The sequence below is a fragment of the Vombatus ursinus genome, unplaced genomic scaffold (genome assembly GCF_900497805.2).
Source record: "Vombatus ursinus unplaced genomic scaffold, bare-nosed wombat genome assembly UNPS02014807.1, whole genome shotgun sequence".
Classification (NCBI taxonomy): Eukaryota; Metazoa; Chordata; class Mammalia; order Diprotodontia; family Vombatidae; genus Vombatus; species Vombatus ursinus.
This window is the reverse complement of record NW_020954585.1, coordinates 51,743,066-51,758,025: the sequence shown is the minus strand read 5'-3', so window position 1 is coordinate 51,758,025 and position 14,960 is coordinate 51,743,066. Positions and strand designations below refer to the sequence as shown.

The 14,960-nt window shown below is 38.3% G+C and overlaps 1 protein-coding gene across 2 annotated transcripts in view; it reads right to left on the bottom strand.

Moving 5' to 3' along the window:
- The window catches only part of MAD1L1 (mitotic arrest deficient 1 like 1), an 844,071-nt gene that overhangs the window by 344,249 nt on the left and 484,862 nt on the right, over nucleotides 1–14,960 (bottom strand). For both annotated transcript variants that reach the window (XM_027875000.1, XM_027874999.1), the window contains one exon: nucleotides 3,686–3,774. In XM_027875000.1, coding sequence (XP_027730801.1) covers nucleotides 3,686–3,774 — 89 coding nt within the window. The remainder of the gene's footprint in view (nucleotides 1–3,685; nucleotides 3,775–14,960) is intronic.

Genomic DNA, 14,960 nt, shown 5'->3' with positions numbered 1-14,960 from the left:
GGGAAGCACATGAAATAGGAGTTATGATATTAATAATTATTCCTCAAAAGAGGCTGTGAATGAATGGTCAGTCAGGTTGAAGGAGAGCCAGGAGAGAGCAGTATCATGAAAACCCAGATAAGAGAGAGTATTCAGGAGGAAAGGGTGGTAAACAGTGTCAAATACAGCAAATAAGACAAGAACCATGAGGACTAAGAAAAGACCATTGGCTACAACAATTAAGAGATCATAGGTAACAATGGAGAGAGCAGTTTCAGTCAGTCATTCAACAAGCATTCATTAAGCACTTACTTTGTGCCAAGCACTGTGCCAAATGCTGGGGATCCAAAGAAAGGCAAAAATGTGGTCCCTGCCTTTGGAAAGTTCAAGCATTCCAATGGTGGAAATAACCTGGCTCCATCTGTCACTCTCCAGACTTTTCTATCTCCTTACCAGCAGCATTCTCACCCTGGAGATGCCTCTGCCACGTGGCCCTACTCTAATTAGTGCATCCTTCATAAGATGCCCAGGCCATGTTCACTTCACTCCTGACTACACTTCTCATCCACTCTCTGCCTTACCATTCCTCCTGTCCCCTCCCCATCTTTCCCATTTTCATTTTATGTGTTCTATTCCCCCATTAGAATGTAAGCCTCTGGAATGTAGGGACTTCTTGTTTGTATTTGTAGCCCTAGCATTTAGCAAAATGCCTGCAAATTTTTAATAAATGCTCATAGTTCTCTCTGTGTGTGTGTCTCTCTCTCTCTCTCATTAGAGAAGAAATCTCAGAGGGAAGTCATGTGGAGGAACAAAGGGATGGAGAAAGACCTTGTCTAGAAGGTGGGATCTGAGTTGAGTCTTGAAAGTATCCAGGGAAGCAGGAGGTAGAAGAAAAGAGGGAGAGCATTTCAGGCATGGGAGAGAGTCAGTGGAAGGTCAAAGAGTTGGGAGATAGAATGTTCTCTGTAAAGAAGAGTAAGAAGGCCAAAACTGCTAGACTGTATGAATGGGAGTAAAGGGCAAGAAGATTTGAAGGGCAAAAAGATATGAAAGGCAAGAAGGAGCCAAGTCATGAAGAGTTACAAATGCTGAAGATGATTTTATATTTGATCCTTGCAGTAATAGAGAGCCACTGGACTTTACTGAGTAAGAAGATGACATGATCATGAGGTTTTTTTGTTTTTTTTTTAGTTTCACTTAAGTGATGACATTGAAAGTCAGACTATAGGCACAGCAGAAACTCCAGCCTTAGAGTCAGGAGTACTTGAGTTCACATCTGGCCTTAGACATTTGACACTTACTAGCTGCATAACCCTGGGCAAGTCACTTAACCCTGATTATAGCAGTAGCAGCAGCAGCAGAAGAAGAAGAAGAAGAAGAAAAATAAAGTCAGATTATAGATGTTGAGAAGCAGATGACAGAAGAGTAAGAAGAGTTATCAATGGGGATTTTCCAAGAGTTAGGCTGTGAAAAGGAGAGATATAGAATAAAAAGATAATGCTGTCTAGTGAAGTTTAATTTTAAGGATGGGGTGACTTGGCCCTGTTTGTAGCTGTAGGGAAGGAACCAGTGGACAGTGAAAATAGAAGACTAGAAAGAGAAGGGATGATTGCTGGGGCAACCTATTTTACCCTTACAGAGCTTGAATTCTTAGTAAGTATTTCCTTATCTTGTTTCATGAAGTGAAAAAATATAACTGATGTGGAGAATTTATGGGAAGACAAGAGCTGTATAGAATGGGTAGTCATGGATATGCTGCAGTATGCATCTTGGAGGGAACTTCTAATCCATTAGATAGCATACAGTTGAATGTGCATCTTTATAGTGAGCTGAAGTCTACCTTGTGGTAATTAGTCCTATTTTTGACCTTTGGAATCAAGGAGAACAAGTGGAATCCCTCTTTCATAATTTTTAAATCTTTGAAGGAAGTTAATGCATATAAATAATTTTGTAAACTATCAAACAGCTACACAGATGTTAACTATTATTATATTTATTGGCCAAAAATATTTAGGCCAAATAACTGCTTCCCAGGGAGTAAAATGAGAACCTATGTCTTCAGTAAATAGTAAAAGCAAACGTGATCAGACCTACATTTAGAAGATCACTTGGGCACCCATTGAGTGGAGAATGGACTAAAGTGGCAAGAGACAAAGCCTAGAGACCAAGCAAAAGGCTTGAGAGTCGAGGTGTGAAATGATGTGAGCCAACATGAGGGTTATGGTTGCAGAAATAGAGAGAAGGGGATATATACAAAGAATGTTGTCAAGGGAAAAACAAGAGTTGGCAACAGATTGGATATGTAGAATCAATGCCAATAAGGAGCTGACAATAGTACTAATGTTGTCAGAGCTCCACTTTGGACATGGAGGGTTTTAGATGCCGACAGGATATGTAGTTTGAGATGTACAATAGTTGGTGATGCAAGACTGTAGGACACAAGGTTAAGATTGGATAAATCTATCTGAGAATCATGTCATGGAAATGATAACTAAACCCATGGAAGTTGATGAGATCACCAAGTACGATAGTATAGAAAGAGAAGAGAGGAGGGTCCAGGATAGAGCCTTGGGGACACCCACATTTGACAGGTATGATCTAAAGGAATATCCAACAAAAGAGACAGAGGGAAAAGTCATAAAGGTAAGAAGAGAACCATGCAATCTAGAGAAGAGATTATTCATGACAACACAATAATGGACAGTGTCAAAGGAAGGAAACAAGCATTTATTAAACAGGCATTGTACTAAGCACTTAACAAATTTTATTTCGCTTGATCCTCACAGCAATCCAGGGAGGTAGGTACCAATCCTGGATGGTTGAGGAAACTGAGGCAAACAGAGGTTAAGTGACTTGCCCAGATTCACACAGCTAGTAAATATCTGAGGCCACATTTGAAATCATGTCTTCCTGACTCCAAGCCCAGTGCTCTATCTAGCATGCCAGAGAGAGGTCAAAAAAGAATGAGGATCAAGAAGAGGCCATTTGGCAATTGAGAGATCACTGGGAACTTTGAATAGAACAGCTTCAGCTGAATGATGAAGTTGGCAGCCAGACTAAAGGGGGGCTAGAAGACAGTGAGAAGTAGAAGCACCAACTGTAGATGGCCTTCTGAAGAAGCTGACTCACAAAAGGGAAAAGAAATATAGTACAACAGCTATTCAGGATGGTGGGATGTGAAGGTTATGACCAGGGAACAGTTCGTTCATCACTGCAGGAAGATACAGATTTTCAAGGTCCATAGGGCTTTGGCCTCAGGATAGAGTCCTTTCAGGAACTTAATCGGTTTAGCCAAAGGAACAAGTACGTGGAGCCAAATGAATGCTTTAAGTGTCCTTTCCCTTCAAAGCAGGAGGCCAGGCTAGTGACTTGATAGAAGGGCATTTCTCATTTTCCTTCGAATGGAGTTTGGTGGTTAGGGATTATAATGTATAGGGAAAGGTGGAATGCTAAGAGGTTATAATCAGATAAGGGAAAGGAAGAGAATTAAGCAGGTTTTAGGTGTTAATTATAAACTGAATTACAGAAATAGAAGAGTAAAGTCAAGGGAAACGACCATTTGTTGAAGTTTAGAGGTGAGGGAGGCCAGCATGAAGACAGGAGGGAGGAACAATTTTCTAGAATAAAGCACATGATGATGTCCAGAAACAATTCATCTGTGTTGCCAAATTCCTTCTAGTCCTCATGAGGACTTTCTGGTACTCACCTGAGGGCATTCAACTCATCATTGGACACAAAGAAGCTCTGATCAACTGTACCAGTCTGAGACTTCAGGATTTTCAGCTCTATGTCCAGCTAAGAGAGAAAATACCAAGGAAGGAAAATAAGTTAAGATGCTTGTGATTACTTCCAGCCCACACTCCAGCAAAGAAGTGACAAGTTCAAAGAGCACTCTAGATCCATGTCCCAAACCCTGTACTGTGGGATCCTGAAGAAAACATTTAACTCACATTTCTTAGGGTGGGCAGGAAATCCCATTGCTATAGACAGGGAAACAAAGATTCTAAAAACCAGGAGATCTCAAATATGACCTGGCAAATTCAAACTCTTCCTCTTCTTTAACATGCCAGTGACAAAAATAATTCAGTTTTTGTGTAGCTACAAGAGCTCACACTTTCACATCTAGAAAATTTTTGGAAGACTAAGGGAGTAACTGTCTCCACATGCCTCCAACTAGACTGGAAGAAAAACAACTTCAATCTCATCATTCAATCCATTCACATTTTGAGTTAAGCACCTGGGTCACAGGACAGTCATAAAAACCTGAGCTACTGTTGTCTGTTATTCTTGTTCTTCTCATGTTATAATCAATGTTATAATCAGATTGAGATGGGCCAAGAACACGTCACTGTCCTATTAGTGTTCTTTTATATTTGATATTTGGCGTACTACGGTGGAGGTGGATAAGGGGTTAGCTTTTTGTAACTGAACAAAAGTAGCAAAATGAGCTTATCTCCCGTAGACTGACTGACAACGTTGTTGAGATAAATTAACAGCACAAAGTATGACAGGGATGATTTGTACTTCATCCTATTCCCATGCAGGTTTGATCTATTATATGAGGTCTTTCTATTTTGAGAGCTTTTCATTACAAGGGGTGTGGAGCTTATGAGTATTCAGCATAGCAACATCTAGTAAAACTGTTTTTGAATTTTTATGGGCAACTGTAGGGAAACAGGTTTGCCTGTGATGATGCTCTAGTTCTTGCACAAATTATTTGTTGAATTCTCAAAGACATTTGGAGGTTTGTATTCATAATATGGAGAAATCTGTTGGTTTATGAAGAATGGAGAGCTTCAGGTGTGTAACTCTTGCTATTGGAAATTATCTTTCTAAGTATTTGTAGATAGTATGGTTTTTGTAATCCATAGTGCTTATGAGCTACTATTTAACAACAGCTGCTAAGAAAAATGGACAGTAGGGGCAGCGAGGTGGCACAGTGGATAGAGCTCCAGCCTTGGAGTCAGGAGGACCTGAGGTCAAATCTGGGCTCAGAAATTTGACACTTACTAGCTGTGTGACCCTGGGCAACTCACTTAACTCCAAGTGCCTCATCAAAAAGCAAAAGACAGTAGTCTGGCAGAAATTAGACTGAGACTAACACCTCACATCATACACCAAGATAAGTTCCAAGTGGATACTTTATCTAGATATAAAAGGTCACATCAAAAACAGATTAGAAGAGTAAGGAAAAAATTACCTTTGAGATCTATAGATAGGAAACAAGTTCCATGATTAAATAAGCAATAGAAAGGATTGCACAAGATATAATAAATAATTTTGATTAAGTAAAAATTTTTTTTTATTTTTTACATTTTTTTTTCTTTTAGGCAATTGGGGTTAAGTGACTTGCCCAGGGTCACACAGCTCGTAAGTGTCAAGTGTTCAGTCTGAGGCCAGATTTGAACTCAGGTCCTCCTGACTTCAGGGCCAGTGCTCTATCCACTGTGCCACCTAGCTGCCCCTGATTAAGTAAAATTAAAAAAATATTTTTTGTACAAACAAATCTAATATAGTTAAAATTAGAAAGGAAACATATAAACAAATGGGAACAACTTACCAAGTTTCACTGATAAGGGTCTCACATACAAGATATATATAAAGAAATGATTCAAATTTATAAAACTAAAAGCCATTCCCCAATAGATAAATGGTTAAAAGAGATAGGAGAAGACATTTTTCTAAGGAAGAAATCCAAGCTCTCAACAACAATGTGAGAAAAAATGATATAAATCATTAATAGAGAAATGCAAATTTAAACAACTTTGAGATTCCACTTCATACCCATCAGACTGACACAAGTGCCAAAAAAAGAAAAATGACAAATACTGGAGGGGTTATGAGAAAACAGGCACATTAGTGCAATGTTGATGGAGCTGTGAACTGGTCCAGCCATTCTGGAAAGCAATTTAGAACTATGCCCCCAGAGTTCTTAAACTGTGCATATCTTTGACTAGGCCTACACCACAAAGAAATCAAAGAAGGAGGAAAAGGATTTATATTATCAACAGTATTTATAGCAGCCCTTTTTTGGAGTAAACAAAAATTGGAAAATAAACGGCTGTCCTATTGGGGAATGGTTAAACTAACTATGCTATATAGATGTAAGGGAATGATACTATGCCATAAGAACTGATAAAAATGGATCATTTCAGAGGACAATGAAATTTCTACAAAGTGACACAGAATAAAGTGAGAAGAATTAGAATAACAACTTATCCAATGACAATAATATTATAAAGAAAAATATCTTTGAAAGACTTTAGAACTCTAATCAATGCAATGACAAACTGGAATCCAGAAAATCTAAATCTGAAAATAGTACTCACCTCCTTCCAGAAAGGAGGTTAACTTAAAATGCAGAAAGATATACATTTGATCATGATCAATGTGAGAATTTGTTTTATTGGATTACATATGTTTATGATATGGGTTTCATTTTTCATTTTGTTGTTATTCATTGGGGTAGGAGGTAGTAGTAGAAACAGATTATAAATGCATCTAAAATAAATTTATTTAAAAATAATAAAAAGGGGAAAGAGATTGGTCGGGAGTGGGTAACCTTGTGGTGATATATTGCATAGTTTCTACTCTTTCTCTGAAAACCTGAATTGAACAACAGATCCAGTCCCCTAACAGAAGAGTTTTTTGTAATTCTAGTGCAATGACAATCCACTCCATTTTTGTAAACACATCTGCATGACAACCATTTGTCTGATTTTTTGTTTTGTTTTGTTTTGTTTTTTTTGGTGAGGCAATCAGGGTTAAGTGACTTGCCCAGGGTCACACAGCTAGTAAGTGTCAAGTGTCTGAGGCTGGATTTGAACTCAGGTCCTCCTGACTCCAAGGCTGGAGCTCTATCCACTGCGCCACCTAGCTGCCCCCGTCTGATGCTTTTTTATTGACATTTTGTTTGCGTTTATGTGGAGAATGATCATTTTGGGCCTTTTGGTTTCACAGTTGGATCTCAGCTCTTTCATATGCTCACTCCAGAGGTCAAGTAATATTGGTTATTATAACTGTGATTATTATCTTCAACATTATCTCAATCTTGTAATTTTTGACAGGGCCCAATGATTGGTCCAAAGACATGTAACTATGCGGCTATTAATGCTCAGATTCAGCACACTATGCATAATTCCTTGGAAGTTGTAAGCTTCACTATTCATTTATCACCCACTACTTCCTCCATGGTTAATTCTGTCTCCTATTTTTGGCCATTCAAGGAAAGACAGGTGGGATCAGACCTGTATCAGAGAAGAATATGGCAAGGTGCGCTGCTAGTAATTCATGTGCCACTGTAACGTGTTTGAGAAGCTATGGTTTCAGTCACTCCCTGAATATAACTGTTCTGTCATTCATTGTACTAATGGTCTTTGCATATTTATGTTCCCTGTGCCTGGTATATATAGATAGGCATTTAATGCTTACTAACTGAATGATGGTTAATGCAACAATGACGTAAAGGCACCACAACCTTACTATTGCAGAGACCACAGCAAAAATATTCATAATAATAACTCTTATTTCCATAACACTTTGTAGTTAATAAAGTCTTTTTTCATTATAGCAACATTGAGTTGGGAATGTGAATTACAGTATCCCTAATATATAAATAAGGAAACTGAGGCTTAAAGCCCAGGTGCAAATCCAAATTTTCTGGCTCCAAGTTTAGTGCTCTTTGCACTATACCACGTTAACTCAGTTAAATTAATCATTTATCAACTGCTTACTACATGCAAAGGGCCATGCTAAGTGCTGAGGCTTGAGGATAAGGCAAGCCCATGATGTCAATCTTTACATTTATTAAACACATAGAAAATGATGGTTTGATATTTGTAGTGTTTTGAGAATGTGGAGAAAGATTTCTTCTGTAGATAATTCAGGATGTGCCAAAGGGAGAGCCTTGGTTCATTTCGGCATTTCACCTTTCCCGGGAAGATCCACATGACCATAATTCTGAAGCGCATTACTGCATCTCATTCAAGAAGCAGAAATTCTGAATGAAAATGTTTGCTTCATACAATCTTTTAAATATTCAAATTTTTGTTTTGTCAAATCTGTCCAGAGTAGACATAAAAATCAGACAAACTTTTTATTAAATTAATCAGGGCTTGCAGCTTGGAAGTTTAAGATGGGGAAACCAGTCTTATAGAAAATGTTTGCCTTGTCTAACATAACACACTCCAGATCCTAGAGTTATGCCAAGAACTTAGGACCCTCTCTAAAAGAGACAATTCTCTTAGATGACATTCTCTTCACTCCCTTCCTCACAGATGGGCCATCTCAATTGTAGGCTGACCCTTTCTGAACACCTTATAATTATTTAGATAGAAGCTTATTTGGAGGAGTAATAATAGCTTGTTGCCTAGGAAATCAGACCTGGATAAGCAAAACTTTCCAAAAAGCTTCATACTCTATTCTGAGGCAGTTTGCCAATCATCATTAATTGATAAGCAAGAAATAATTTTGTGATTTGTTTCTTCCAACTTTCCTAGTAAGAGAAGGAATGAGTGGTTCTGAGACTTGCCCAGATTTAAAAGAGGCTTGCTAACGGTAAAAAAGAGAACCTGCCTCACAAACAGACTTCTCAGAAAGGAAGGGAGGAAAATGAAAAAGGAAAGCTGCTGCAGGCGTACGGCACTATCAGCCTCTTCTCCCTCAGTGCTTTATTCGTTTGTAGCAACCGCGACTAGTAATTACATCTCTTAATTTACGAGAGCGAGAGAGAGAAAGGAATATAAATTCATGTATTAACTTTAGAGATTGGAAATAGAGAGATTGAACCTACTCTCCAGGAGATTATATTTGGAAATGAAATAGAGCGACATTTGGTATAAACTTGAAAAATTGCTCTCTTTAGCAGCAGCGGGAGCCAAAAGACCACAGAGCCAACTGTATCTGAGAAGAAGCTTAATGTGAGAGGTTATGTGGAAGGCGTGTGTATACATTTAAATTAATATTATACTGTATCCACATGTGATCATAATATATATACATACTACTCACTTCAAAGATAAATAACAATTTCCTTCTGGATCCTGTTTATTAAAGAGACTGTTTTTAGCCAGTTAAAGGATCTACACATAGTACTAGCCAACCATTCAGTGTGAATGGAGTATGGGATTCTGAATAGATGTGATCCAATTCAGTTTTTCATTTTAAAATTCTAATCAGTGTGGACTGATAAATATTTTAAATAACAAAAAAAACTGGATCATATCAGCCAAGAATCCTGGGCTCTGCCTCTACTAAGTAGAGAGCCTTTAATAGGCTGAAAGCTTAAATATTCTTCTAACAAATAGGATCCTGAAGGAAAATTTTATTTCATTTTCTATATACTCTGAAAGTGTAGTATGTTAACATGTTTTGGAGTTCTGTTAAATAATAGCAACAAGGATTTGTTTCCTTTGGGTAAAAAGGGGCATAAAATAATTTTTGTCCTGTTTGTACTGTATAGTAAGTAATGGTATTTCTGTCTCCAGCAGCAGCTTGAGGGAAGTAGTTGTGGACTGGTGAAGAGAGAGGTAGGTGTGAGACACCTAGACCTGAATAAGATGATTCTGTAGAATCTGGTAGACTCAACTCCCACATATTCCTTCTGTAGTCAATCAAAAATATTTTTGAGTGTCTCTACCCTGCACTTAAAATGGCAAATTTCATAGACTTCATAGTCTATTGGCAGTGGATGGGGTGCATCTGAGGGCGTCAGTGGCCAGAAAACCACACATATAACAACAATAAGTCAGTTCTGAACTATACTTCAGGTCCACAGAAACTCACACTAGCAATGTAAAGGTTACCCTATTTCCAACACTTTAAGCTTTTGGTGTTTCCCCTAGTCAATCAATGGTTATCGTAGACCTCTAATCGTTGTACTACACCAAGTGTACTACAAAAGGTACAGTTGGGCTGTCCCCATGACAGTATGTCTTTCTTTTTTTTTCTTCTGAAAAACATTTAACAGGATTAGAGCTTGTAACTTCTTAGTAAGAGGAGGAAGAGAAAGGAAGGAAAATGAAGCCTGTTGAGAATTCTCCCTTGTGATGGCCGGTAGCCACTCTAACCAGTACAACTGATGTCTGGAGTGTTGACAGGAAGTGCTGTGTATTTTGTGTTTAGAGCTAATCATGAAGATCACATAAGGGCACTTGTCTCCATTCTTGCCTTCAAGCAGGCTGCCTCTTTCCAAGCCTGAGTTTTCCAGCAATTTAAATATTTCTGTATTTAAAGAGTTCTCTGAATTGCTTTGAGACTAGCAGGCTAACACAATCTCTGGGTCCACCTTTTCATTCAGACTCCACAGAGCTCACTACTTATTTATCTTGGCCTTTTACAAACTACTTCTATCCCCGGCAGTGTTCTCCCTGCCTCAGTCTTGACTATAAGTCATCCATTGATATCTTAAAATGGATTTACCACTAGCATTTTTCCCCTTTTCTATAACCTCATTTAAGGGAGCAGTAGTAGGGGTACTCTCTCACTATTATATATTCATACACTCAAAATTTGCATTCGTAACACTGCTGTTGGCATAAGGAAGGATTCTACTTCCCACAGCAACTAAGCAACTCCTGAATATATGCCTGTATCTATTGTATACAAAGAAGACAATAACTCTAGCTGGCTATTTTTGGCGTCAATAGTAAATGTTGGTAATAAATAAGGCATTTATTATTTCTTAACTGTAAGTGGCTAGCTCAGTGGTTTCCTGGGTCGCTCGTAAATTTCAATCAGCACATAATAAATGTAGGACGACAAGGAAAAACTACCAGGAAGACTACATTACTTTAAAACTATTTTCTTCTACACTTCTGACATTCCAGGCAAACTCCAAGAAATGGGTGCCATAAGGCTTTTCTGTGAGAGTCACAGATTTGGCTCTTAGAGCAGAAGTGAAGGACTGAATCATTTGCTCTGTGGACGGTGTTCAGCAGCATGCTTTAAGGCCAATGTTGCCGAAAGCGGGGTCTGGCATGGTTCTTGCTAAGGTCTTAAAAAATGGAAAGTACTGTTAGGTTAGAGAGGCCTCTGCCACTAATGCAGAAAGATAGTTTTATAAATCAGACCTGGAGAAACTATTGTAAAGGGTAGGGGCCAGGGTGGGGGAAAATAGCTAGAAGCTATTCTAGAAAAAACAGCATGGGAGATATTAATGAAGGTTAAGTCCTCATCTGCTTAATTATACGGTATGAACAATGGTAAAACCCAGGGACAAGATTAACAAATGATATCTTTTATAATTTCACAAATATCTAGCAAGTTCCTAAATTTGAGTCATAGATCATCACAGACCACTCCTTAGGCAAATCATACCTAGATCAAGGATTCAAAAGCAGTGTGGTCATAAATAAACTGTTACCCCAGACACTACACACCTCTAATAATCAATCAGCAGACAACAAAGTTTTTAACAAAGACACAAATAAAAGGAACACATATAGGAAACCACCAGAACCACAAGCTACTTCATCAATGAGAGCTGTAAGTGACTGGATAGAAACAGTATAGTAAACTGGGGCCCTGCATCAGTAGATGTCCTTTGGACTGCAAGGTCCAATAGCATTGTCTCTCAGAAATAATATCCTACAATGGGACATCGAGTGTTGAGATTAAATTGCCTCCTTTTATGATTAGTCAACCTAATGTAATCACTAAGAATAATGTTAATTTTTCATTTATATCATGTTAGAAAATATATGTTATAATGAAAACATGTGATGCAATGTCAAGGGGACAGCTAGGAATAGAGTGCTTGGCTTGGATACAGGAAAATTGGATTTCAAATCTGGCTTCAGACACTAGCTATATGACCCCAGGCAAATTACTTAATCTTTTTCAGCCTCATTTCCTCAACTATAAAATGAGGGGGTTGGACATGATGGCCTATAAAGTACCTTCTAGTTCTAAATCAATGATACTGTCATCCTATGGAAATAGGAGAGTGGCAGTAAATGTGAAGTACAGAAAAAAGAAGAGTTGGAGAAAAAATACTTGGTTGTATTTCTCAAGGGAGAAGAGACCAACCGTTTTATTAAGGGCCTACAATAGGCCAGGCAATTTGCTAAATGCTTAACAGATATTACGTCCTTTGATCCTCACAACAGGGAGGCAGATTCTATTATTATCCCCATTTTCAGCTGAGGAAACTGGTCAGAGGTGAAGTGACTGGTCCAGATTCTCACTGCTAGTAAGTGACTGAAGCTGGATTTGAATTGAGGGTTTCCTGACTCTAGGCTCAGCCACTCTATCCATTGTGCCACCTATCTGCCTCTAAAGAAAGTGACTCTGTGGCCAGTAAAAGCATTCTGGTTACTAGAAAGGTGTACATCCTCATGGAGTGTAGGTATTTCAATAGAACCAAGCTGTCACATCCCTTAAGATTACCCAGCTCCCTTTGATCTGTCCACCAAACTATCTCATTATTCTAGGCACCTGAATATTGTGAAGGGCATGATCTAGATGGTGGTTATAAAAATTTTTATCTCTTACTATGATTTAAATAAATTAGCAAAGTAGCTTATAAGTCAGTCTCTTGTGATTGGGTTAGTGAGAACTCATTTTCCAGTACATGATCACTCCTAGAAAAACTAACGATGTCAGGATTCTAAAAGTACAAAGAAGGTAGCCATGCGGAGAGGCCAACAAGGTACAGAATACTTACAGGACCTCATGTGTTCCTACATTAGAATAATGTCATAAAAATTAGATAACAATAATATTTAGACTCAATCAACTGTTGTACATGTTTTTGTTATCGAACCAACTAAATTAGAAACCTAGAAGTGAAAAAGTCAGGGACAGTGTAGGCTAGGACAAATGTCTTATATTTCTTTTCTATCTCCCTTGGTGCCTAGCATAGTATCTCTTTACACAGTAGGTCTTCGATGAATACTGGGTATCCCAAAAGTCTTCAGGAAGTTTTAAACTTTAATTCAGAAAAGCAGCTTTGGATCTAACAGGTGCTAGCTGGAACCAGCAGATCAAATAAGCTTGGTGACACAGTGGATAGAGAGCCAGAGCTGGACGCAAGAAGATCTGAGTTCAGATATGACCTTAGACACTTACTAGCCATGTGACCCTGGGCAAGTCACTGAACCACAATTGCCTCATCTGTAAAATGGGAATAATAATAGCATCTACCTCCCAGAGTTATTGTGAGGATCAAATCAAATGAGAAAATAATTGTAAAGGGCTTAGCACAGTGCCTGGCACACAGTAGATGCTATAAAAAAAAGCTATCATCATCATCATCATTATTGTTATGAGTTTAAAACTGCACTAACATTTTTGAGACATTTGAAGACAGAGAAATTTGACTTAAAATACAAAAATTAAAATTATAAAGTAAAATTAACCTTAAGCAATCAACATATCTCTGATATTCATATATAAATGTCATCATTGGGTGTTATATGGGTCCAAGGGACAGGGACTATATTGCTCCTTGTTCCTTGACAAATAGCATTTGGGCATGAGGCAATGATAGCCATTTTTCCTAACATTACAGCATCACTCTTTTTTCTTTATAATTCCTTTCAATAATATTAGTATTTTATTTTTTCCAGTCACATGTAAAGACAGTTTTCAACATTCACTTTTGAGAATTTTGAGTTTCAAATTATTCTCCTCCTTCCCTTCCCTCCCCGCTCCCCAAGATGGCAAGCAATCTGACATAGGTCATACATGTACAATCACAGCATCACTCTTAATGACAAGGGTGAATCCACACTTGCGAGGCTACTTGGTACCTTTCAACAAGGCACTGATCACGAAATCTCAGAGTAGGAAGAGACCACAGAAGATGTCTTAACCAGTTCTGTAACAAATGACGCCTTCGAAATCATACCCCGCGGTAGTCATGCTGCTTTTGCTTCTGTGCTTCTCCCTTTCCAGATACCAATACCATATCTTCATCACCCCCAGCCTCAAACCCTCTAGGAAGGATGACCTCCCCTCCCCCTTCTAGCTCCATTTTGTGTGTTGTTTTCCTCCATTAGAACGTAAACTCCTTGAGGGTAGGGACTGGATATTGGAGGACTTGGCACAGTGCCCAGCACATGTTAAGCCCTTAATAAAGATGCCTTGTCTTGCCTTACAGTCTTCCCATAAGAGGGAGGGACCCCGATATCTCGTGAAGCAGTCAATTCTGCTGCTGGATAGCTCTATTTATAAGTTTTTTTCCTTACATGAAACCTAAATTTGATCTTTGTAACTGCCACCCTAGTACTACTGTCTTCTGAGGCCAAACGGAAACAAAAATAATTTCTCTTCTCCATGATAGCCATTCAAATACTTGATCATAGTTATTAGGTCTCCCAAAGTCTTCTCCAAACTAATCATCAGCAATTTCTTCAAATGATCACATAGTAAGTATTTAAATATTTGTTTAATTGTAGCATGTATGCATCTTTGTCTATCCCTATAAGGTTTTAAGACATTTTTATGCTGTATCTCCTACTTGCTGCAGAAAAGCAAAACCCCTTAGCCTCTTCTCTGTGCTCCCAGGATATCTTGCTCTGTATCTTTCACATATGGAACTCACTACATGAATATTGAAGAAATGAACTGATCACTTTTTCTTGACTCAAAAGGGCTTTGTGGGACCTTCAGACACAGAAGAGTCATAAAGATCCAATGTTTCCTGGTGTGCAGTGGACCAGAGAAGGAAATAAAGTCTAATCAGATGCAAAGGGTGGTGACAATGGTAGTCCCTTGGAAGCAACAGGATGATGGGAACCAAGCTATGCAGAATCATCTGGTTTCAGTGTCCAGAAATCTAAACACATTTTCCCATAAATGACTACTATGGAGTAGCTAGGTGGCACAGTGAATAGAGCACCAGCTCCAGAGTTAGGAGGACCTGGGTTCAAATCTGGCCTTAGATACTTATAAGCTGTGTGATCCTGGGCAAGTCACTTAACCCCAATTGTCAATAATAATAATAATAATAATAATAATAATAATAATAATAATAATAA